This window comes from Schistosoma mansoni, chromosome 2 (genome assembly GCF_000237925.1).
Source record: "Schistosoma mansoni strain Puerto Rico chromosome 2, complete genome".
NCBI classification, from domain to species: domain Eukaryota; kingdom Metazoa; phylum Platyhelminthes; class Trematoda; order Strigeidida; family Schistosomatidae; genus Schistosoma; species Schistosoma mansoni.
The window spans coordinates 28,660,089-28,687,784 of record NC_031496.1 but is presented as its reverse complement, the minus strand read 5'-3'; the positions used below and the strand labels follow the sequence as shown (position 1 = coordinate 28,687,784).

General features: G+C 31.2%; 1 protein-coding gene across 1 annotated transcript in view; it reads right to left on the bottom strand.

The window, feature by feature from the left end:
• The window catches only part of Smp_143610 (hypothetical protein), a gene marked incomplete at its 5' end in the record, with an annotated part of 69,102 nt that overhangs the window by 16,957 nt on the left and 24,449 nt on the right, over window positions 1–27,696 (bottom strand). Inside the window, 12 exons of the mRNA XM_018796295.1 lie at window positions 1,229–4,452; window positions 4,648–5,644; window positions 6,140–7,033; window positions 8,199–8,207; window positions 8,359–8,727; window positions 12,704–12,841; window positions 16,123–16,413; window positions 18,249–19,289; window positions 20,690–21,466; window positions 23,853–24,559; window positions 24,653–25,418; window positions 26,817–27,146. Of these exons, the coding sequence (XP_018650522.1) occupies window positions 1,229–4,452; window positions 4,648–5,644; window positions 6,140–7,033; window positions 8,199–8,207; window positions 8,359–8,727; window positions 12,704–12,841; window positions 16,123–16,413; window positions 18,249–19,289; window positions 20,690–21,466; window positions 23,853–24,559; window positions 24,653–25,418; window positions 26,817–27,146 (9,543 nt within the window). The remainder of the gene's footprint in view (window positions 1–1,228; window positions 4,453–4,647; window positions 5,645–6,139; window positions 7,034–8,198; window positions 8,208–8,358; window positions 8,728–12,703; window positions 12,842–16,122; window positions 16,414–18,248; window positions 19,290–20,689; window positions 21,467–23,852; window positions 24,560–24,652; window positions 25,419–26,816; window positions 27,147–27,696) is intronic.

Here is a 27,696-nt window from a genome sequence, read left to right as displayed (position 1 = left end):
ACTTCCAGACCACTGAACCAGGATCCAATCGTGTACAAGTCTAGTTCCAATCTGTCCACGATGGTTGTCCAACTTTGACCGGTTAGTGATTCCAGTGAAATTCAACAATCTTCACAATTTTTATACTGACAAAACAAATAATAAACAAGATTTTCTACAAAAAAAAATTTAATAAATTCATAAAAATAACCAAAGGATTAATAACCATTTTAAACTGGTATGTATCGAAACTTTATCCAAGGATATGTTTTAAAAATTATAACAATCATGCTGACCCAAATGAGAAAGACTACAGCAACTCAAACTAATCCGATTAAGAATTAATGACTTCATTGACTGATATCTTTCCCCAATCTACTGTAGTGCCGCGAATCGTTAATCGTTCGTTTCGATAACCGATATAATTCTAATCTTAACGGCGCGTAAAATCAGAAGACAAAGGATAGCAGCAACTACAGTTTTATTGACGAATAACTCAGGTCAGAAAGTTAGCAACACCTGAGCGAATAATAACGAGCGAGTGAACAGGCGAATAAGCGAAGGAAGTGAACGAGGCGGAAATGACATGCAGTGGAGATGGCTGGGAAGCCAACTCGAGAGCGAGGCGAAAGATGATGCGTATTGGAGATGGCTGGGAAGCCAACTCGATTTAAGCAAGCGTTAATCAACATTTATAGTCGGACAAAAATGAGTGACAGACATATGATGAATAAGATACGAAGTGTACACATATATGCCCATATAAAAGTATAGCCAAGGTTAATAAGCGAATAATGAACAAGATCAAAATATGACTCATGACAGGCGAATTGGCTTGGCCAGTAGCTAGGATAAAGTATATGGGCTTAACAAATAAACTGATACTACACTACCAAGCACTGCACGTTAAATTAATTACCATTCCAGTCGAAAATGCACTCAGCTCATCAACCAATCCAACGCATTTATCCAACACAGTACAACTAACCTTAGTATTGTTCATTCTACAGTTTCACAATACGTGAGTAATGCTTCGAAAACACGCATGATCAGATGCTTACATTTAAATATATTTTACTTACATGGAAAGAAATATGCACTCATACCCAAAAATTAGATGGAGAGATGAAAATCTTACTAAGTAACGACTTTTAATGAACGATAAGAATCATAATTAGATTAGAAGAATCGTTGAAAATCCAAATACATGTTTATTTGTGATTATTTATTTCGAAAAACGGTGACTTACCTTCAAACTGTTAGCCAATTGTTGTTTAGTTGATAAAGAATCGAGTGAATGAAAAATTGGGCGCCTTAGATTTGCAGCAGTTCCATTTAACCAATCAATTAATCTATCAAAACTATTTTTCCAGTCAGACCAACAATCTGCTAATTCAGTTAAATTGATAGTGAAAACAGTTTGAATTTTGTCTAATCTGATTAAACGACATTGTAATTGATCTATATAATTTTGAATGATTCCACTTAAACGATCCGATGATTCCAATGTGCTAAGTGATCTCCCAACATCTACCCCTCCAACGGACTTGATTTGAGCTCCTCCCATGGAAAACTCTTCCAGAATTTTCAACTTACTAGTTAACTGTTCACCAGACTCAATTAATTGTTTGTTCAACTGGTGGCCTCGATTCTCAAGAGATGAGCTAATTTCTTTTATAATCAATAACTTGTGTTTAGCTTCGGTCAACTGACATATTGAACTTCGACAAGAAATATCTAGTTGATGCAAGATTTGTTCAGCATCATTATCACCATCATTCACTATCATTGTTGAACTGTTTGACTGAAGGAATATTGCCAGTTGATTCGAATCACCATCGGATAGACGAATAAATTTATTTTCACAATCTGATATCCAACTGGAGAAGTTTTGTACTTCAATTTGAAACTGATGGAGCAATTTTAAACAACTTGAAATATCTTGATGAGTTGAATGAATATTTTCGGTCAACTGATCAAAACGATTTTGTAAATTTTCATCGGTATAATCTGAATTCCTAATCTCTGCGCTTTGTTTTCTAATGTCTACAGTTAACTGAGTGATTGATTCTGAAGCGGTAAGCATATAATTTATAACCTTTTCTATTAATCTGTCGAAATCATCCATGGGTGCTTCTAAAATGATCTTGGACAAACCAGACAGATTCATATGGTTATTAATCAAATCCAATTGACTTTCGGTAGTATCGATCCATGAGGTGAACTTTTCTCGTGATAAACTCCGTTGATTAACATTTTGGATAACTCTTTCAAACCGATTGCGTAATGACCGAACCATCTCTTTAAGTACTTGATAATCCGTTTCAGCATAACTTGAAACACTCTTCAGTTTGCCATTACAGTGCACTAACTGACTGTCATGATCGGAATTTTCATTGCTTATCTTAGCTAAACGGCCTAGAGTTTCCAGTTCTGAACGTCGCTGGTTGACCTGAACTAATAATTCTGTTATATAACGATCTGTCCAGTCTTTAATAAGTTGAACAAAACTCTCACCTGATTCAATTCTAGTTTCTAGATCAACTACAGACAACCGAATTGATGAATATCTATCTGATTCTTGTAAGGGAATGGAGTGAGAATCATATGAATTCAGCACAAAATCTACATCAGACAATTTGATTCGAAATTCACAAGCCCAGTGATCATAATTTCTGCATGAATTCAATAATTGTCCAACCATCTTTTGTGCAGTTTGAGATGTTTCAGATCGACTATCACATATACTAATCAACGTTTGATATCTTTGCATTATATATGTGGCTATATTCATTGCTATATTACCAACAGGCATATTACTAGTAAACAATGACTTGACAGATTTATCAGACGCTTTGGATTCGCCATCATCGCCCAAATACGCACTACTTGAGAACATTCTGGACTTGATTAAACTTTGAGCTTTTACAACCAATGATTCCATCGCCGGTTGATGCCCAATCAAAATGATCCTGAGTTGGCGGTTACGATCAAGCTGACTGGTTAGTTGATTCAATTCTTTTTCAACTACGTTGGAGCTAGTAATTTGGAAAGAAGAATCTTCCAATTCAATGGTAGACTGAGAGTTCAATGTTGAGATGATAAATGATTCTTGTTCACTCATCCATTGAGTTAAAGAGCTACAATCAATTGAAAAGTTTGACCATTTATCATTCCAAACACGAAAATGTTCTAGTTTATCGGTAACTTGATTGAAAAATTCTGTAACATCTCTTTTTAAGTCAATAATGTACGTTTCAGCTGGTTCCATTCTTAACGGAGTCATTTGACCTAATTCTTCAATAAGTTTAATAACATCAGTTAGACTTTCTTCATATTTTACTGAAACGGATATCTTAAACGCTTCTAAATCACAAGTAGTTTTGTGAAATAATTTGCATAATTTGGCAACTTCATCGTTTAATGAAACAGGAGATGATGAAAGAAGACTAGTTTGTGAGCCATATGTCTCAGTTTGATTTATCAAACCCTCTAGTTCCCGACGTTGACTAATTAGCCATTGGAATATTTCACATCGTTTACGAACAAATTTCTCGCACAAATTAAGAATAACATGATTCAAATGAATTAAAGATTCTAAACGACTTTTTAATTTATGATGTTGTTCAAATATATCATTCAATCGTTTAGAAGCATTTTGTCCTAATGAAATGACTACATCATTTGAAGTATTACCATCCTTAGAATATTCTTTAAACACTTCATCAATAGAGTTTTGAGCATGTACAAGTTCTTTTAATTGAATTAATTCTGTTTCGCTATATCTACGCATTTCATCCATTAAATTTGTTAAAATGCATAATTTTGAATTAGACCATGCATTTAATTGATGTACTGCAAAATATTCATCTGTTTTATGCACTGATATATCATTAATCAATATGGTAGATAATGAGTTTGTTTCCATTTCCATAGTGTTTAATTGTAATTCAATTGTATGTAACCAACGATTCATCTGTTCTAAATTACTATCTAATTTAGACCAGCATAAATATTTCTCACTAAGATTAGAATGTATCATTTGTAAACTGATTTTATATTCATTATAACGATTAAGTAGATTTTCAATAGCCAAATTAATATAATCAATAATTTCAGATTTTTTACTCGACCTAGACTGTTTATCTTTAATTAATTTCATAGAATTAGGAATAAGATTAAATAATAAACAACGTGCTGATTGTTCAGTTTGTTCTCTTAATTCAATTCCATGCTCTTTTAAATTGATTTCTAATTGTTCTAAATTTGTCAATTGTTTTGAAAGTATCTCTTTATCATTAGCTGCTTTAATCTCTTGTTCTGACATATTTGGATTGATACAACTATCATGAATAGTCTCGGTTATTATTTGCTGGTCTCCTCCATCTAGTTGTTTTTTATCATCTGTTGTTACAACATAAAGTACTTTTTTACTAAGTGATTCATTTATAGTTAACCAATTTTCAGCTTTTTCTAAATTTGTTATAAACTGTTGCCAAGATTCTAATTCTTTACTGAATTGATTTTTTAATTTTTTCATTTTATTTAAATTAATTTCATATTTTGATTTCAGTTCATTAAAACGATGCGAAAATTTCAAATCCAACTTTCCGGTTCGATGATAATAATTGTTTAAATTTTGTTCAATTGTCAATAGGTCATCTTTACCTACATCAATCATACATTGTAAACAATTATCCAATTGATTTATTCGATTTTCACAGTTATCTGTTGATTGTCTTAAATGAAACCAATACAAATCAGCAGAATTGTCAGTATTTAAACTTGAAAATTTCAATGATGTGATGACGGTATCACCGTTATCATCAAATGATTTTGAACGATAAACTGACATATTAACTACAATTTGATTTAATTCATCTTGACATTTCGTCAACTGTTGCTCAAAATAATTTAACATAGAATCTAGCTTTAATTGTTCTTCTGTTTCATTGGTAATTGTAATTAATTTCTGTGATACCATTTCTCGTAATTGTATTGATTCATAAATTAAATATCTTGCAATACAATAGGCATAATGTTGTACATCATTCGATGATGACTTATTAATATCATCTAAATGATAAAAAGAGTCAAGATCAATGGCTTCTTTTAAAAGTTCTTCTAAATTCTGAATAAGATTTTGTCCATCTTTCTTTTGATAATGATCATCTGAATTTCTATTTTCTTCTGCAACTTTGCTATTCACGTCTTCCGCCTTTTCATTCAATGTATCAATTAATAAATCATTTAACTGTTTAGCATCACCGATTTGTTCAATTAAATTGTTTAATATAAGACAGCGTGATTTAATTAATGATTGAACTTCTCGATTCTCTTCTTCAGACTTCATCAATAGACCACATTTTGGTATGGAACTTATAGATTGATCGAATTCGGTCTTGATATGATTGATACAAGACAAACAGGTCTCAAAGTTCTTGGTAAATTGATTTAATTTCGTTTTGAAATTGTTCCCAATTGATATTGTAGTGTCTAGATGATTTTCAATTTGGTTACTTGTTTCAATAGATTCATTCATCATACTGCACAATTGATTGTAGGCATCAGATTGAATTTCAGTACACTGACGCTGAGAATTATTTAATTCTGAATGAAAGTATAATAATTTTGAATGTTGTGCGCGAGCTAAATTCATATTAGACTGACATTGTGTAAGAAATTTACTAGTATCTTTTGAATGACGTTTGAATTCATTCAAAATTATCGAAGTCTTTGAAGAATCTTTCGAAGTATTTGGTGATAAAATGTCGGCAAGTTCAGTAGGTATATTCATTGACAGCCATGGACAAGATTCATTCCATACTTTCATACGCTCATTAAATTCGTTAAACCAATTGAATATTTTTGTCACTTGTAAGATTAAGTCTGTCCAAATTGTGGTTTTGTGTTCAAGATTTCGTTGTAAATTCAACAGATTATTACCTAATTCTTCCCAATTACGCTGTAGATCTCCCATTCTCTGTTGTCGATCATTATGACCATTACGATTCATGAAAGTAGATAAATTACATAGACGACTGCGTAATTCAGTAAACTCAGCACCGATCACTTCACGCCCTTTCATAATATCATCTACTAACATCAAATTGTCTTCAATAGTTGTAAAAGATTCACTGTTATCATTTTTGTCGGAAACTATTGATGACTTTTCTAATTCTTCACTAACAGGACTAAATTGTTCTTTAATTTTCTTCATACGCAAACATAACTTTGATAAGTTGGTTTCTGTATTTTGTATTTTAGAATTCCATTCTGTGAATAGTTTTAAACGAGTATTCCAAAGATCTGAAGTTTCTCTGGTTATTTTCTGTAAATAATTAAATGTGACTATGAGATTTTTTATGCAATTCAAAGCTAAATCATAAGAGTCAGTTTTCGATTCTACCGTTGTTATTGTATGCACATTACTCAAGTTGTTTTCATCCACAGTTGCTGAATCTTCAGGGCAAAGCTGATGGTGGTGATTGGGTAAACGTTTTAGAGTAGAATTTAGAAGATCAACTTGTGATGTTGACTCATCAAGCAATTCTAAAATTCGTTGTTGTTCATGTCGACAAGTTGACAGACTCTTACTAGATAATTCACAATATTTGGGAGCATCTATGCTGAATTTCACCTCCAACCTATCATTAATAAGTTGTAGTAATTCCAATTTCTCGTTAATTTGTTCCGGTTCATCCACAAGCCAAGTAGACTGTTCTTTTAACCAATTTTCAATACGACGACAAGTCAATTGTAAATTATCACATGTTACTTCAAATATCTGCCATGTCTCTATGGAATCTGATAAGGATTTTGTGATAAATTCAATTTTTTCACGACAATCAAACCACATTTTATACAGTTTAACACAGTACATAGGTATGGTTAAAAAGCTCTCGTAAATTTGTTGACATTTGTCACTATCAGTAATTCCAATTAATTCCAAACTCTCATGATTATTAGGTATATATTGTTGAAAACAATCCATAGCATATTTATTCATATCAGTGAAACGATCGTTAGCTTCTTTGTTTAATAAGTTTAAATCCTGTTTTAATAAAAAATTTTACAAAGAAAAACAAATCTTGATAAATTTTCCGAAGAGTATAGGGAGGGATGAGAATCAGTGATTACTCAAAAAAAAGGTAACTATAATACAACAATATTGCTTGCAAATTTAAAAGATTTTTATGGATAACAACATTGGTTATAGGTGAAATACAAACACATGCTGGTGCATCAGTTAGAACGTCGTTTGATCAACAACAGAACAAAACATAACCTAGAATAATTTTGATGATGTTGAATTCTCTGAAGAGAAAAAGAGAACACTTTCTGGAGTTTATGCTAACGAATGATATTGTAGTTAGATAATGAGACCAACAACATGAAGGGAAAAAGAATAACTTATTGGATTAAATATTCGGGAGAAAAAAATGACAATCAAACATCGGTTACAAGGGATATGATTTCAATGATTTAGTTTCTAATGATTTGCAGATTTTCACTGCGGTATACATTATTTGAGACTACTTACATTTTTTTGATAATTTTTAGAGAATCAAATCAGATACGCATAATAAAATGTGAAAGAACCATACGAAAATTAGACTTATAGCTTAATTCGATGTACATACCTGTTACAATCGCGAGTGAATGATCAGTCCTCAAGAATGTTTGGATGTTCTATAGATTACGGTTGAGTGTAAACATAGTTAAATATGTCACATTAAAATGTGTACTAGGATAAAAAGTCCGAACCGTTAGATAAGATATGATCATTGTTTATCCTTTAATTCACGGGGACAAAACAATTCAGTTGATGATATATAGTGAGAACTAATTTTTAAAAGTGTATTTTTATTCACTATCTGGATATTATGCTGTGTTCCTCAAACTTTTGCACTGAAATTTATAAAGTATTATCTTAGATTCTAGTAACTTTTATCCAGTTAGTCAGTGTAATTTGATAAAATGATCGTTTGAAACATATTCATAAGCATACAGATGAAAATGGGGAACACTTCATATATGAACTTTATGTATTGACATACTAAGAAGACCAAATCACGTTCCAAAAATTACTTAACCAATTGTAAGAAACACAGTTTTCGACAACTCAACTAGATTTGACAAAACAAAATTCAACAACAATCATGACAACAGAGAAAGATGAACAATTTACTTAACAAAACAACAAGTAACTAACTTACAAGCCTTTTCTTGAAGATGGAAGAAAAAACAAATGAATTTAAAGGGAGAATATTATTAAACCAGATGGAAAGATTGCAATTCTGTAATAAACAATTAGCATATACATATGTATATAATATTTCCCCTACGGTAAAAAAGAAAAGAAATTTGGTTACCTACTTTCACTAATTCAAGTCTAGTTTGTAATGCATATCTATCTCCAGAGAGATTGGTATAATTTGAAATATTCTGCTCCAATTGCTTGATCCATTCACTAGTCGAACTAACGTTAGACATTAATTTATTAAATAAATCTCTACAAGAATCTGTTTGTTTAACAACCACTTGAACACGTTTAACTAATTCTGAATAACGAGTTGTGACATTCTTTAATTCAATTAATCTCATTTGATTTCGTCCACTACGATCATTGTCATGTGTTACCACTGTTGTTGTCTCCATCGATGTTGTTATTTGTTTTCTCTGTGTCATTGAAATTTCAAGCGTACAGGCTAATTTTTCCAGAGAGTAGAGTTTTTCGCTATTTGACTATAGTTAGAAATAGGAAAAATAATAAAATGATAAATAGTTGTGTGAAATGTGAATAATTACATCAAGTTATCAAATACATGTTTTCAAAAATCATTTACATATATTAAAAAAACCAAGACAACAGATACAGTCCAAAGTAATGTTAGTTCAATTGTTGCAGTTATCTTTTCAATTTAACAGTGAAAAACTAGAGATCTTGAAGAGAATTGTACGTCTAACATGATTCATTTGTTTGAATAAAATAGTCTGGCTATTAATCGGCGAAAATCCTTAGAACTTAACATTTTTGTCAGTAAGTACCAGTCAAACAAGGCGGCGTATCGGTGACTATGATCGAACTGGTGATCTGTAATTCGAACTTATATCACATAGCTTTGTAGCCAGGGATCTATAGATCCAGAGTTATCTGTTGATTGTCTTCAAATGAGTAATATACAGATGTAATCCATACGATATTCTGCATTTGAACTAATAGCTTAATTGAAACTTAATCCATAGAATTCGTTTAGTATTAAAAACTAAAAAACAAGATATTAGTTACTACACAGTAAATCGTTGCTAAAATCCCAGTTGGTAATCAGTATGGAGATTTTATTTGTCTCTTAGTGTCATTCTGAAATTGTTATATTGGATATTACGTAGTAAATTTTTCAATTCATTAGAGCTGATTAATGTAGATTATTGTGGTCCAAATTACAATATAACACTGTTCCTAAATACAAGAAAAATCCCACCTCTTACATGGCAAACTCAATGGTTGACGGTAGATTTTACAGAAAGATTTTTTCCATTAGTCCAAACATTTTCATAGACATTTTCCATTAGATAATTAGATTTGGCACTGAGTAACCAAGTTGTCAACTGTTTCCTAGCTTCAGCCTAGAAGGTTTCTCTACTTTTTAATTCCAAAATAGAAAAATAGAAGTTTGAAAGATCAGAAGATCTTTACTTCAAAGGTCAAATTGTCTAGAAAAAAACAAGCTCATTTGATGGATTATGTGTAAAATTGGAAGTTTCCGAAACCTGATCAGTTGACAAAATTTCTCTAATTTTTTGACGCTCTACTGAGGAATAACCCTGGGCTCCTAACAATCCTAAAGTAAAATAATAATTCCAAAAGGTGCTAAGAGAAAACTTGAAAAGAAAAAACCGGAGGTCACGGAAAGTTTCATTTATATTTCATGCATTTATTAGTAAGTCTATCCAATAACAGGATTATATCAAAATACTTATTTTTAGTACGTTGCTGATGTATCTCTTATTCACATTTATTTATTTACTTATACTTATTTGAACACATAAACATTGGTAGGAGGCACCAAATACATATGCGTTACACAATAACAATGAGAATGTGAAGATATAAAGAATGTAAAGTGCGTATCGTGAAAAGAAGAACAACAGTGAACAAAAAAATGATGATAATAATAGTAATAATAACGGGAGAGACAGTTCAGTTAGGTAAATTACAACCAGAAAGAATTCTTTTAATTTAAGAAATAACGTACAGCATTCTTTCATACCACGACACTACTGTCATACACTGACCACGTCTACGATTTCCATAACCGGTCCCTAATCAATCTAAGCTGTTTCCAGAACGTCATCGATGACAAAGTTCAAGAGGAATGGTGAGACTGAGCAACCCTGTCTAGCATCACTGCTTGAGATATTTGTATGCCTTAACTCTGTATGAAGTGTTTGTATATAGGGTTTTTAAGATGTTAATAGACTTTTCAAGCACATCCTTCATCAATAGACAATCATAGAGAACAGTCCTGTCCAACTAATCGAAGGCATCCTTGATGTCAAAAAACACTACGATTGTTGTCTTTTGATAAGTATGATGGTATTCTGACACTTGTTGGAGGACGATTATATGATCAATATATCCTCGACCAGAATGTAAACCAGCCCTGCTCCTCTCAAATCAATCTTTCTCGAGTTTTGAACAATTAACAAAATTTGAAGGAATCAAATAGTTTGGACACAATAGAAAGTAGACTTAACCCCCCCCCCGCAATAGTTGCAAAACTTAATAAATAAATTAATTAACCCTATCTCTATATCATACACAAATCATTGATTATTATTATTCATACTACTTACTTGAATTAATTTCATTAATAATTTAACGGATTTTAAAAATTGATTTAAAAAATCAATAAATATTGATTCATTCCATTGAATTGATAAAATTATTGATTTATTTGAAGAATATTTTAATTGTATATCATTTAATGTTATTTTATTAAAATCAATATTTAATAATTTTAATATTTCATAAGAATTTTCTTTTAAATTATTGATTGAATTTTCATGACATAATAATAAAAATTTTTCTAATTTTTGTAATTTTATTTCATTTTCATTAAGTATATATGAAAATTGTTGATATTCTATTAAAAATTTATTAATTAAATCAATTTTTTGATTTAAATAATCAATAATTATAGGAAGTTGATCATTAAAAATCAATGAATATTGATAATTAGATAAACGAATTAATTTTTGAATTAATAAAATACTTAAATTTAATGGTATTTGACGTTGTTGAATTGATGTTACTGTTATGGATGATGATGATGAAGAAGGTAGTTGTAGTTGTTGTTGTCCTTGTTGTTGTTGATTGGATGATAAAATCATAAATGTCATAAAATTCTTTCTTTGTTGTTCATTTATTAATTGGAGATTATTTGATTTGTTCATTAAATCAATTAATTTTAATTTACCTTCAGATTTACCTAATTTATTAAGTTGATCTAATTTGATTTGTAAATTAATGAATTCATTATTATCTAAATAACCATCCATATTAAATGGATTGATATTATTAACAATATTAGATAGTCCACTATGATCATTAAGTATACTATTTGCTTCACTATCAACAAACCACCAATGTTGCCAATTCTTCCAAGCTTCAATTACATCATTTAAACCAGTTATACCTTCTTTGTTTATGTTTAGGATTTCCTTTTATTGTTTTTTTTTCAAAAAAAAGAAACAAAGTTAGAACAGTTGGTTAATTTCGAGATTAAGTTAGTATTATTGAAGAAAACAAACAAGTAATGTAATACAGTAGTCTATAGTAAAATAGAATGGTGTTGAATAATTAGAAAAATCCTCAAGTGGTCTTATCATGAATTGTTTACGAAATTTAGATACTGAAAAAGAGTTATGTAATAATCGCCTGGTGAAAGATGTTAAGGAGAATATAATTGGATCCGGAATTTCATTGCTTAGATGTGTTGTCAAAAGGGAGATCCTATAGTTTACGGCAAGGATCAATATATAGCAAGTCAAACTGTAATAGTCAATACACGAATTTTCAAAGTTGAGTCCCACTTGAAGCAAAAGAGGAACCTGTACTCAATCTCTATTTACAAGGGCTGGACGAGTTTGTTACGAATATAAAATCGATATTGAACTTGATAAACTACGATAGATACTGATCAACAATAGGTGTTTACTTAGATTCATGATTTCAGTGAAATATTTTTGTTACAAAGAAATAAAAATTACTGAATTATATAAATTCAAATCTCAGACAAGCAATACAGTTATGCTTTTCAGTCTTATTAGTAATGGATAGAGACCTAAACTGTCTGGTTTACCTAAAATCATTGAACAGAATAATTAGTGTAAGGTGATGGAAGAGATTGCAGAGATTTGAAGAACATTCCCACTACGAACAAATAAGCCAGTTAACATTAAGTAGTATTGTAGAACGACTTACTCTTAGTTTGTGACTGCCCACAAGTGTGAAGAAACGATCATACTAGTGAATGAACGTAAAATCTTATAGTCTTCTAGGCGATTAAAACATCTTTAGTTATGTACTTATTTAGGATCTTATATCTCCAATTATTTAAGATCGGCTATATCAAAAACCATTGAAATTTGAATAAAAGTCTGTCAGAAATACAAAAACAAACCAAGAAAAAAAAAGGTATAGATTTTCATAACTTACATGAGCTTTAGCTAAGATCTCTTCCACATGTAATACTTGATTCAATAATCCAGTGGGAGTGGGAAAGACAATACTGTTAATAGTTTTCAACTCATCTTTGATTTTAGGAATTTCTTCTTCAATTTGTTGAACAAAAGTCTATTTTGTTTCAAAGATTTAAAAAAGAAGTGATTAAAAAAACGAAGAGGCAAGAAAGGATGAAAAATCAGTTTCAATACGAAGAGAGAGAATAGGAAATTGTGCCGGCTGACAAAAAAAGTGTCCAAAATAGCATATCTATCAGGGACAGGTTTATATATACAACAATGACGGCTAGTAATATTGATCAGTTGAGGTAAATGAAGTAGAATTTGAACCTTGTACCTGCTCGGCTGAAAGTTAAATCCTCCACAAATAATGAGCCGGATCAGGTTATCTATCATAATATTATACCACTTCATATCAAGAGAATATATTGAAACAAAACAGTTCGATGAGGATTGGACAATGAGAATCTATGAATTTAATTAAAAAATTGGAAAGAGACACATTATTGGATAAAGCCGATTATGCTATAAGTCAGGATTGAAGCCCACATTTCCTACTCTTGTTTAGAAGAGTATATATATATATATATATATATATATATATATATATATCAGTGAATTGTGTACCTATTTATTCGGTTTGTCAGTTGCAGCATCTTAGTGACTAATTACCCTTTCTGATATTGCTGGATAGGAAGGCGTATTGGAAGCGATTTTATCTTAAATCAACCGATCGCAGACCGTAACAAGTTTAGTCATCTACAAAATGAGTCACACAGACTTAATGATTATTGTAATAAGTATAAAAAATAATCAAAGGAGACATTTTATGGTTAATTAATAGATATCCTTATAAATCATAATGCAACCTACCTCCCACCAATCCACAATACTTTGCTGAGCAATCATAAGTTTGTCAAAAATGACAACATAACTATTTACACCTTGATGATCATTGTTATCAATTTCATCACCATATTGTTCATTTAAACAATTCATTGTATCTTTTTCTAATTCATTAAAATCCACTACACTAGTAGTTGAACAAGGTCCTAGACAAGCTTTTTGTTCAATTTCTGTGAATAGTTTACGTAGAGATAATTGTCTACAATTAAAGAGTTCCATTTGTTCTAAATGTTGATACATCGTTTGATATGTAGTATTCACTTCAGTTTGTAATTGTTCCCAACTCATTTGAAACTGTTCAAGTTCTTCGTTTAATTTATTTATTAAATTAGAATGATTCAATTTTAAATCATCATTAGTGTCAACATCAAATTGCTTGAATATATCATATAAACAGTTGATCGTTGACTCTAATGATTGAACAATGCACAATTCATTACGATATTCATCAAAATATAGATTATTTTGATTCAGTTCTGTTTGAAATTCCTGTGAAATATTAAAATATTAATGTGATCAGATAACAAAAGATTATGTAATCAACATAAATGTTCAGCTTGTAAAGCGTTATTTGCGTGATAGAGTGAAGATAATTATAAAAAGTCATGGAGCATTCTGCTGCTTTTTCTCCCTAGTTTAGAATAAGTACTCAGTATTAGGTATCAACGACGCAGCCATATATATAAGCTGAATAATAACCACGAACCCCATATTTCAAGAAATATTTAGTTCGAAAATCAGTTGACTGATTTACTCACTTTAGATGAGATAGGGTAAGTAATGCATAGCGTGAAAGCACTGAATAATATAACTGTTTATTTTGAACCTCACAATCTTTGATTACTACTGTTTGTATTAATATTCCAATACCTTCCATATTGTGTAATATAACCTTTTTAACTTTCTCTGAATTTACAGTAATTAGACTTATCCCTACACAGTACCAATAAATATCAGCAAAAATAATTTTTAAACAGACTTTATTTCAGCAGAAAATATCAGCATTAGACGGCATTTTAATTTTGGTATTAAAATATTACTAATTGTATGATAACTAGAAGGAAATGAATCTCACCTATTCACTCTAACTCATCACACTGTAAAGGTACACTTCTTTTCGTTATTATTTCGAGAATCGTGTTGTTTTCAAACCATTCAAATACTCTGATACATTCGAAACTGTACTCTATCGACCTTCAGTTCAAAGTAATAGATTGTCAGAATTGCACCCCTGTATTTTGTAGGTTATTTTTGATCAGCTTCGTTATTAAACGTAAATGCATCTTCAGCGCTTACTAAGTTGTGAGACCACTCTTCCAGTAAAAGTGAGTTTTACCGAAGCATTTAATCAACTTATTGGTCGATCAAGAAAATGTTTAATTATAGACCAATTACAATAACTACGGTGGAAGAATAGTTTGATATGACTAATTACTGCTTACATCTTGAATTATTCATTATAGTGAAGTCATGTTAGTGATGTAAGTTTTAAGCCTATAACCTTTACAAGGTTTTCGTCACTAGCTAACATCAACCTTAATCCAAAAAAGTTCAGTCACTCTGTTGTTTAGAAACTTAAGAAAATCAAGGGTGAGATTTAGAGTTACGAGGTAGACTAGGAAAATATTATCTGAATACAGAAATACTCTCGACTATGCATTGAATCACAAAAAATACTCTAACATATAATCCGTATCACGAGCAGATATTTCCTTGAGATTTAGCTTAAGGCACCATGTAATATTCACTGTTTATAGTTGCATAATAGATATTTTCGTCAATTTCGAATGTTTTACGAACAAAATATTATGAATTTCCAGTTAAATTATAATAATATACAAGCTATCTTGTACTAGACTTTCGTGATTTCCCGCAAAAATTTATTGAGATGATCTCAATTCCACTTGATCCACTCAAGGCCGTTAGTATAGTGTAATTTTACTAATTTTTCTTTCTCTTCTGTTCAAGATTCTCTAAAATACGCCGCTCTACACTCTACTAATCACAGTGCGCAACGTGACTGTTGCGTCTCGCCGATTGAACGCTATATTCGCTTCCCTAAGCTAGTTCCGTCACCCCCGAGCTAGAACTATACAGCGACTTGAAGACCAGAGAAAAGGCACAAAGTGTGTGGGAAGCACTTTACTACAGGGTTCAATCTTGTACAGAAAATCATCGGTATTTATAGATGTTAGCGTATTTTAAATCAACATCGTATTTCAGCCAATCCATTAACGACATATATTGCTACCGACCAATAGTAGCACGCCACGTTGGAACTCTAGAATGTTCCATCGTACTCTGATAGGCTGGGGCTCTTTTTGGGACTCTGGAGGCTCTGTTAGAGTTCTCCGAAAGCCGACTCAACAGTGACTTCCAGTTAGGTGAAAAACTACCACCAATAGTTGAGTTTCACAATATTACAGTGATGAATAAAGATTTAAAATACTCATGAAAACACAAAGATGAAGTATGAACTGAACTCACCTTTAGAAGTGATAAACGATTTTGTGCTGTGTATTGATCTAATTGATTTAAAACATGATCAGAAGGCGATACTGCTGATGACTGGTTACTGGCTTCAGTTACTACTACTTCCCCTCCTTTGTCTATAACATCTGAAATGTTAGGTGTAGTAGTAATATCAGTTTTCAAGTTGGTTTGAGAAATTTGCATGAATTTTTTTGTTAGTCCATTAATCCAAGAGCGACAATGAATGAATTTTCGTTCAGATTTAGACCACGTGGAACTGATTGAATCGATTGATTTGATGACCGCCTAAATGGAAGAAATTATCACTGCGTTCAATTATCAGTACATTCATAAAGTGAAGATTGTTACAAATGAATTATGAAGTCGCGTAAATATTTCATTTTAGTTAACTGAATGATCACTTGGTGGTGACCCACGTCATGCTTGTCCATCCAGTTTTGAGCATTGATCGATGTCTGTCAACCAAGCATCAATGTGTTCACTAATCTAAGTGGTTAGACATAGTGTGCATTTCGGGTGGTCGAAGATAGTCGATAAGATAATCTGAACAATCTAATTCCCATGCTAATTGACACTCGTCAGTAGGATGAATCTATAATCTTAGGGAAGAACGGTACTTTTTATGGAATTCATCTTTCAAGATAAAATTCATTTTTGAGTGGTTAACAATACACAATTTACTGAAAGAATCTATCTGTCTGTATCACCCAGTCATCTTGCAACGGGTAGAGTTACTATAAGAGAATATGAGTGTATGTTATCTGAAAATCTTTATGGAAATGTAAAGCAAAGTTTAACATGATATACTTTTCTCTTTTTTGAAAAAGAAATTTATAATGTCAACTCTATTTTTTTTGGAAAATGAGAGCTAAGAGTTTATAAAGTGGGCCAGTCAAAAGTTATCAGATAACAAGGCCACGTTGTGGCAATTAAAAGTCTGATGATAGTTGCATGTTATCGGCCAATAAATGGATCTATTTTCTAAAAAGTAGACATGTAAACGAGTGCTTATATTAGTGCATCGGTTTGACCCAAAGAGTTTCCTTTTTCACCTCTAATTTCTTCACTCAGTAGCCAGTTATAGCTTGCATATAGGAGGTTTTGTGTATCGGTATAAAACTCGGAAACCGCGTGTCATAACAAGAATAAATAACCAATTTCTCTGTCAGAAAACTCTTCGAGTTTTTTTTAAATATCTGTTTAACCTCAAACGTTTTCATTGATAAGAATCAAGTGTTGGACGATAATCACACTGATCACCACCTCATGAATACATACAAACAAATACACAACACAATTACATGAGGTCAATCATGGGACGGAATAGCTCACTTGCAATACCACTGTATTTATATATTTATTTGAAAATATAAACATTGGTACAAGGAGGCCCCAAATATATATGAACCACACAAATTAAATGATTTGTGTAAGGGCTGTGATATTGCTCAGTTGTCCAAACCGAAGTACGTGGATTTCTAAGGGGGGCAACTCCCCAAGCCTTTGACCTAAAAGTCTAATTCACAAGTCTGTGGAGCAACGTCAGGAGATCCAGTCTCATGGTGGCCAGTGATCAACAATGGATTCATATGCCATTTATTTCCTCAGGATTCCGGAGCCATGTGCAACATTGCTTTGGAGTCAGGATTTCCCAACTCCCCTAGGTGAATCCGCCATAACCACCACCAACCATGTTAAAGAGTCAGATATTCGCCGCTCGTCCTTTCAATTTCAAAAACAACATCCCTGTCGCGAGGAGGCATTGAGTAGGACTTTTCTAGTAGTGGCTGTATATGCGTGGCCATATGAGAGCATTTCGAGAGGGAGAGCTGACTTTCCCCACCCTCGGTCGTACTAGTGTATTCAGGGACTATAACACTGTGTAATTATGTGGGCTCGAATATCATTTGGAAAGACAGTTGTTCAAGGATCTCAAATTTACACTTTATAGTCATGTGCTATCTACTTAGAAACTAACAAATTCTCGCAGATCACTTACAACTAACTAACGATCAAACTAATTTAGCCTCATAAGTAGGAAAAACGTTTTTTAGAAGATTTCAACAGTATGTAAAATGATGATCGTAAACCTAACTATTGACGTATATTAGAAAACTTACACTAATAAATTCAATAATCTCTAGAAGTTTATCATTTCGTTCTCCATAAATAGATTGAATTGTGATTGATTCAATGGCAGGTAATTGTTCCAATAAATAATGATTTTCATTTGTAAATTCAAATGAAAAATTTTTCTTATATAATTCTAAAAATTGTAAATGTTCAACTTTTAAATATTGAAATTCTTTAATTAAAGGCATCATTTCATTTATATAATCTTGATGAATTTGTTTAAATTTTTCATGAATTCCATGCCAAATATTAGTATATCTTTTAATTTCTTGAATTTGAGTTGAACATAAATTGATACTTTCAGATTGAAGACGATTAGAAAGATTGGAAATTCGTTCATTTAAATGATTATCAATGGATGTGAATAAGTCAATACGATCAGTGAGATTAGTTAAATAGGCTTGTAATGTATGTATTTTATGTTCTAAATTTGTAAATTGATTTTGATCTTTTCTAATTTGTAATTTAATGATATTCATATTTTCTGGACATGTATCTTGTAAAACACTATCATAAGTTAAATTGACCTCATCCAATAATCTGCTGACTTCATCTAAATCAGTATTGATATATGTTTGTATAATATATACACATTTGGAAAGTATACTACTTACAGGAAATTTAAGTAGTGTAGTCTCATCATTCATGTCAATCTCTAAACTCAACATATGCTTAGCACAATAGAAAGTATTAGTAATACATCTCGTTAGAATTATCTCAAGATTTTTTAAAGATTCAATCAAATTCTCATGTCGAGTTATAGCACGCTTCCATCGAGTTATATTTAGATTTACTCTTTCCAATGCTTGATTCATATCATAATGAAGTGATTTTAAACTTTTGACTAATTGAACGTCAACAGGATATATTTTAACTGGATGTGATGATAGATTCAAATTGAGATCTGTTGATTCTTCAGTTATTTTCTCTGATTTCTGAGAAACAAATGATGTCGCAGTGTTACAGCAACAATCTTTTAAGATTACATTTATTTCTGAAATATGTTCCGTAGTCTCAGTTAAAATATCCTAGAGAAAGGAATGAAAATAGATGAGTGAGTGTAAAAATAACATACAAGAACATTGTAGGCATATGAGAAGTACTTCGGATTTTTGGAACCATTATCGTTAGACGCTTCAGTACGGATTTATTCTTACTGGTATAATACGAATAATAAATTTGACTACTCCATGTTCTGTTCATCAATCAACAAAGCATCGCCATCACACCTACTGTTTTATACACGACATAAAAACCCATACTTCCAGGAAATCTATTCGGTTCTCAAATTGGTTTCACTAGATCCTACAAATGCTTCATGGACCCCAGTAAACCTACATATGCAGTCTCATCTGTCATTCTGACCTTAATAGTTAGATTTGATAAATATAAAGTAATACTTGAAATAAGACAAACAGTTGTTGTAAACCTAATGTGGGCTATTCTGTTTCTGTTCATTAGTAAGTAATCACGAGAAGGATAAGAATATGCTACACTGAAAATCTAATTAAATCCACTATTCAACTTCGTAGATTCTGTTTGCAACTTTTAGGCAGTGACCAACTTTTATTTTTATTTTTTTGATTAAAAAATACCTGAATATGAAGGTTTCAGGTTTCAAATTCACATATAGGCAAGAACGGTATGCTATATTACAAAGTGTCAAACCAACAGAACGTAATTACTCAGTGCTATTATCTGTGTTCATCCAGTGATTCTCAGAATGAGCTGAAAAAAACAATGAATACAGGAATTGTGGATCATGTAAATCCGTTACAATTCTTTACTGTAAATTTAAGATTTTAAGATGATAAATGAAGTAATAACAAATCTAGACTACAGTTTTTATTGAAGGTGGACATTGACTAGCAGTGGAATTAAGGATGAATGTTTAATTCTAATTTGGACTCATCAGATAGATACATCTAGATTAGTGTTGATATCAGCAGTGAGACATGAACCCAATACCTCAAACGCCAAAGCGTTATTCATTGACTTACTTAGTCCATAACTGAATGGTAATATCGAGACGATCAATTGGGGATGAGGTGAATACACATTAACGGGGACTAATCTATTGTAGACTTCAACATATACAAACTAAATTATAGTGACTTGTAAGAATAAGATCCTAGTAGAAAAAAAATTAAAATCCACAATGTTATTCGAAATAGTTTACGAGAAGATTGGCATCTACTGAAAATTCCTTTGCGTTTTCCAGCAGGATGGATCGCCCTTTATCTTATTTTCATGATAGAAAAAGCGATGATGTTTGGTCTTCTGGATGAAAATTAGCATCTTTCGAGTTTTATAAATTTTTTATTTCAAAGATTATTACTAATAAGAACTTACAAACTGGAATAAATAAAAATACCGATGTCAATGACGTTTAGTTTCATCATTACTTCCTTAAAAATATATTTCTTACCTGATATTGTACTAATAATGTCTTTTTAGACTCTAAGTCAACAGGTAACTCAGTTTCAATTGATTCTACTTTGATTACCAAGTGAGAAAACCATTCTTTATGTTGAACAATTCTTTTGGACATATCTTCCATTTGATCAAGTATCAAAGATAACAAAGCTGACTGTTGATCAATTCTTTCGGTTAATTTATTCAATTGATTTTTGATTGAATTAATTAATTCATTTGCCAAATTTTTCTCTGGATTATTTAAACTAACTGAACAATTGAACATCTCTTCGAGTATGTTCAATTTTTCATGGATATTCTTTAAGGAAACATCTCGTGTTTGTTCATTTAATTCATTGATTTTATACTGTACTAGATCACGTGTCCATAACAACTCTTGTGAATTGACCATTGATTTATTATTATTATTATCATTATCCATCACAATATGAGATTTCATATTGAAAAAATCTTCCAGAATACGAAGATTATCTGAGAGTGTATTGATCTCAGATAATAATGACTGAGCTAGATCATTAAATTTAGTGTTCTGATTAGTGATTTTTTCAGATTTACTTATCAACTCTTTGTTAAAATTTATCAAATTGGTATAATCTGTGTTCAATTCACTATTTGATACATTAGAAATCATTTGTTTTATGTCATCAGAAATGATTGATTGATTTACACGATCAACTATGTAAGTTTTATAATTTGAAAGAACTAAAGATTGACGTTCTTCAAATGATCTTAAATGTTGACTACGTGAAGATAGATTCTGGAATACTCGCTAAGAGGAAAAATAAGAGAGAAAAGGTTGAAATGTTAAGAAAAATTTCATGATAGTAAGAAACTTTTTCCAATCAATTAATTAGGTGAACAGTAGTCGTTCGTCGATGGTTTCAGTGTAACTTGATAATTGATCGATGAGTTATTGATTCTGAACTTTTTCCCATTTTATCAAATTTAGTCATAATCATGATTGTTTTCATGAATTGAAGCCGAGATTTATCCCATACGAAAAAATTGTATCAATGAAGCTAATATCTATTGTATTCGGTAGAAACATTAACTTAATCATTCAAAGTTTTGTGGTTTTAATGTTTTTACACTAATTCGTTTGAAATAAGTGAACTTCACAGTTGAATTAGGTTTTCATCAAGCTTTATACTCTACTATACAGATATACATCATAAAAACAATACTCACTGAAGAAATGACTATCCTTAACTCGCTGTTTACATCAAGTGATTAATCCCATATCCGAGTCTCACAAAGAAAAGCAATACACAAAGTAACTCATCCATTCTTTTTCCAGTCACTTTTTAATGACCTTATGACATTTAAGTAACTTCGGATTTATACACTGACAGATTACTTTCAATAAAAATTCTAAGCATAATGAGAAACTATGAGAATAGATTTACTTCGGGATTTCATTCACTCGTTAATTTATATCCAAAGTTTGTCGTGATGTAATCAATGTTTACTGGTAAATATCTCATTCTTGTTTGAAATGAGAACGATACCATTGATTAATTAAACACTGTGATTAGTGAATTTAGTCAATGTAGAAGTGAAACAGTAATAAAAAATCCATAATAATGAATAAGAATTGTGCTATTACACAACTAGATTAGAGTGTGAAGCTCAAAAGTTTCAAAGTCCATTATAAAACTTGAAAATCGTTGAGTTCACTTCCATAAAGGATAGCAATTAAACACTGCTGAAGAGTCTTAAACCAGGTCGGCGAAATAGCTGTTTGATCAACAGTGTGTTATGACCTCCGATCATCTTTATGTTCATTCAATCAGGTCACAAAGTTACAGAGTTCGCTAATTACTAGTTGGCTTACGCAGATTCAACTAAGGGTCTCCTCTTTGAAAAATGATGTAAACGACTAAAAACGAACATTAAGAAATTCTAAATCCTATTGGACTAAAATGTCTCTTACTTTACCCTCAATAGACAGTCATACATTGTCAGCGAACCCATCAACCTTCTATTATTCTCCATTTTCATGCCACTAAAACTCATTGGTTTATTTATACTAGTTACATGACCATCATACACCACAAATAAATCATAATTTGTGCACAATTAAGTATTGAGAGCTAACCCTTAACCTCGAGAACACTCAGTCGGCATCCAATGATGGTAATGTCTAACTTCAACCGATTCATGATCTTGCACAACCTTTCATCCATTGTCTGAAGTGAATAATTATCTCACACCGGACATGGATTGGACCCTACTGATCACGGCTTCTCACTAGAAATCTAGGAGTTACATCTTGAAGCTAGTCACTAATAAGCACATGTTTGTTAATCAGTATGGGGATTTGTGGAGGTTGTAGTATTCTTGATAGTAGTTTTAGATAGACTCATGATTTCAACTGTGAAAATATTACAATCTCCGTAAATCCCCATACTGAAACAATTAATTGACGAGAATTCGGGAGAGATAAAAAAAACCGTTCAAACTTACAAGTCCAGTAGAAGCTTATAACTAGAACAGTATGGAGATAACATATATCAATTATTGAATAACTACACAGTATTGATAAATTTGTTAATTCATCGTATGGCCTAAAATGTTCCACTTTTCTTAACTTATCTACTGTTATCTAACAATATAATTCTTGGCTATTAATAAACTCTCTTGTTTATTATCAGTTTATGATTTATAAAAAATTAAAATAAAAATAGTAACGGAAATGAAGAATATTGTTAGAAAAAAGATAATTGTTTAATAGTTGAATTCATGAGTTACTCTAAACTATACTGTCACTGAAAACCTAGAAACACTTGACGGTCGTTTCGTCCTAGGATGAGACTCCTCAGCACTGCGTATCCACCATTGGATGCCGGCTCACAGTAATCTACAGGTTAAGCGTCCCCGCGCTAGAATGAAGGTCTTGAGTCCGAGTCTTGTGTGAAACGACCGTTTAGTGGTTCAAGGTTTTTAATGGTAGTCTAGCTTAGATTGACTCATGAATTCAACTATTAAAATCACTGCAATCCTCACAAATCCTTATTCTGATAATAATTATTTACTCGTAAATTTTGTAAATTTAATTGTCTTTCATTCATTAACATAGACCATGATGATAAAATTGCATTTAATGAAATTGAAGATGATCTCAAAGATTCCGACGATGCTGATGATGAAACCACTTCTAATGGTTTATTCAATTCAATTAATTTTTGTTCACATTCATTTAACCAATTTTTTAATTCATATTTCTCTTGATCCATTTTTATATGTTCAATCATTGTTAATTCAATTTGATGATATAATTCAATAAAGTTAGTTGATAATTGATCAGCTGATTTTTTTAATTCAATTAATTGTTCATTCACTAAATTATATCCTTTTACACTAGTTGTTAATGATGTAATCTGAGCTAATTCTATACAAGATTGGTAAGATATTACAATGAATCGATCAAGTTTATTTATTAAATTTGATAACCATCCTAAAAAATTATTATAAATTTGATCGATTCTATTCCGCTTTGATGTTGACGATATTTCATGATTATTACCATTACTTATTATATTAGCTAATTCCATTTCATTATTAAATGGACAACCTTTAATAAAATCTGATTTGATCATTTGAAATTCCATTGAACACGACTGGATGGTTTCTTGAAATTTTAAATGATTATCTACTGCTAACTGCCAATATTGTATTAAGTCTTCACAACATTTTTTTAATTTTTTCAAATAAGCAGTTAAGTAATTTAAATGTTTATCTAAATGATCATTATTTGTGATCAAAATATTTTGATCAGATAAACTTGTTTGTTTAATTTTATTCATAATTGAAATCAATTGTTCACGGGAATCATGTAATGATTGAATGAAATTAGAACAATCTGAATTATTTAAATTATTTAAAATTTGTTTTAATGTTTGAATATAAAATAATTTACCATCTAGATTATCAGGTAAATTAATCATATGATCACCAGTTAGTAACATCATTGAATTTGACATTGAATGACATAATTGTCGTGTTGAATATTGACTAATCTTTTTTTCTTGATTATTCATATAGGTTTGTGCCTTTGATAGTTGAGTTAAAAATTCCTTGGTATGATGTTGATATTCTTTTAAATTTTGGATAAGATCAGTAATTTTTTGTTTTAAATTAAGAAATATATGATTTTTAATGTTGGTGATCTTTATTTCAAAATCTCCTGGATTTTCTACTTCTTTTTCAATCGATAGAAATAATGAACTTAATGTATCTAATTGACTTTCAGCACTATTCATGATAGATAACCATAATTTATCAATCTTTTCAATGTATATTGATAGATTATTATCTTTATTAATAAATTGAGTCTTTATTGATAAATCCGGATCATATTCACTATGTGATGTAATAGAATAGGATTCATTTTCTGGAATTAAATGTTCAATTCTTCCAACAATATCTTCTATCATATAATTAAGTTTTGTCTCTGTATTAGAAAGCCATTCTTCAAACTTTTGATTATGTTCCATAAATTTTCTATATCTTTCCAAACGATTTTGATGTAATTTTAAACGTGTATTTACGAAATTGTAAAGTGATTCAAAACGTTTACGAAAATTTTGAATTTCTTCAGTAGGAAGAACTACTTGATCATCATTAGTTGTAGTACTAATCATATTGTCTGAATTTCTTCGATTAAACTGATTTCCACAACTAATTACAGTGTTTAGAAGACTTTCATGGGACTCCATATCCTGTAATCGTTGCTAAAATAATTATGATTATAAAACAAAATTATATTTAGCATATTAGCGTTAATAATAATAATAATAGAGGAAACTTCAACATGTAATATATAGGAGTCTAAAAAATATGACCTGTTGAATAAAGAAAGTAAATCCCTTATTTATTTATTTAAACACATAAATATTGATACAAAGAGGCACCAGATATATATGCGCCACACAAATCTCATTTGATTTGTGTGAGGGCTGAGATACTGTTCGGGTGCTCAAACTGAAGCAGGTAGTGTTCTTAGGGGGCCACAACCGCAGCCTTTGGCCTAAAGGTCTGGTCCACAAGGCAGTGAAGCATCGTAAGGAGATGCAGTCCCATGGTAGCCGGTGACTAACGATTGATTCATACGCCATTTTTCCCTCAGGATACTGGAGCCCATGTACACCATTGGTTTAGAATCAGGGTTTTCCAAATCCCCCAGGTGAACTTTCCGTGTATATTGGTCCTGTTGAAGCGCCGGATATTCGTTTTTCGTCCTCTTAATTTCGTAAGCAACAGTAATGCCACGAGAAGGCAATGAGTAGGACTGGCAGAGGCTGTATACACGTAGCCGTATGAGAGCATTTCAAGAGGGAAAGCGGACTCTTCCCTTTCTCGGCCGTACCAGGGCATTTGGGGGCTAGTAAATCCCTAGATCGTTGAAACAAAACTTTAGACATATTTATGTATAATGACATGGAACTGCTTTTGATGAGGTTTACACTGTACCTTGAGTTATCTACCTGTTATATTCTAATCTGCTATCGACTATTTGATGAATTGTTGGACATATATATATATATATCATATATATATATAATCTGATTATTGAGAGCAATCACGGACAAATATTTAATTCATAAAAATCTCAGTAACAGTTAATTACACTAACAAATCAGCAGAACTGTTAAAGACGTTTGCTATGCCGACATTGTCTACAAAGATAATGAAAACATCTTTAGAACAGAGAATTCAACACTACTAGTAAGAAGAAATATATTTTTTTGTAATTTTTAATATTTGAGTTCACGAATCGATTCAAGTTAGACGACTATCAAAATACTAGAATCATTGGATGACCGTTTCGTCCCAGTATGGGTCTCGTCGGCAGTGAGCACCCAGGACCTTCAATTTTACGTGCGAGCACTCAACCCCTAGATCACTGAGCAGGCATCCAACAGTGTTGTCTAACTTTAATCAGTTCATGATCTTGCGAACATTTTCATCCATTGCCTTAAAGTGGATAACTGTTTCACACCTGACACAGATTGGACTCCACTGGTCACTGCTTTCAACTTATTACCAATTAAAAAGAAGATAAAGAAAAAATGTGGCGAAACATAATCACATGTAACATGTAATATGTAATAACATACTTTGTATAAGGTAACAAAGTACATTTTGTTTGTTAAATTATCACCGACTTCATCGGAATCAGTTAATTGATTCACTTTCCAATCAGATTCCACCATGTTCAACCATTTTTCTAAACGTACTTTTGAATCAATATAAGATGTCCACTGATTTAAGTCAAGTTGTATCTTATTTAAAACGGTTCCGAGTTCATTTAAATAAACATTGAAACGATCATTTAACATAAATGAGTAATTTATTAATTGATCATTGGATTCTGATATAAATATAGAATGAAACGATAAGAATTTCTCTGCAAGCGATTCTACTGATTTTGATTCATCCAATTTCGTCTGATCATTATTGATTAATTGTTCCATTTTAGGTGGTAGACTATAATTATTTTTAATTTTATTGTAGAACGATTCTGATGTTAAAATCAAACTACATGCAACTTCAATGGCATTTTGAGCTATTTGTATTTTTGCACGTCCATCGTCAGATATTTCATTCAGATTCTTTTGTCAAAAAGAATGAGTGTGTATGACAGAGTGTGATAATGAGTGAGAGGACGAGAAAGAGAGCGAGAGAAAGAAAAAAACACGTTTAATGAAGCATATAAAAGACAAATAAGCTGTTTAGTAAAAAAAATTGTAATACAACTTATTTAATTGAAAGTAGTTTGTTCGTAATAATTAATAATAAGTATGTTCTAAGAAATGATCAGATCCAGTGTTTTAAAACTTTCCAAATGTCGTATATTAGGTATGTATAACCTTATCCTCATGCATCAATTTGATATATGTTATTACACAAGTATTTTGTAAATCATTGCGGATGAGAAAAAAGTGATCGACTGAAATCGATCAATACTAAAGGACTAGGCAAGTATGACATCGGTCA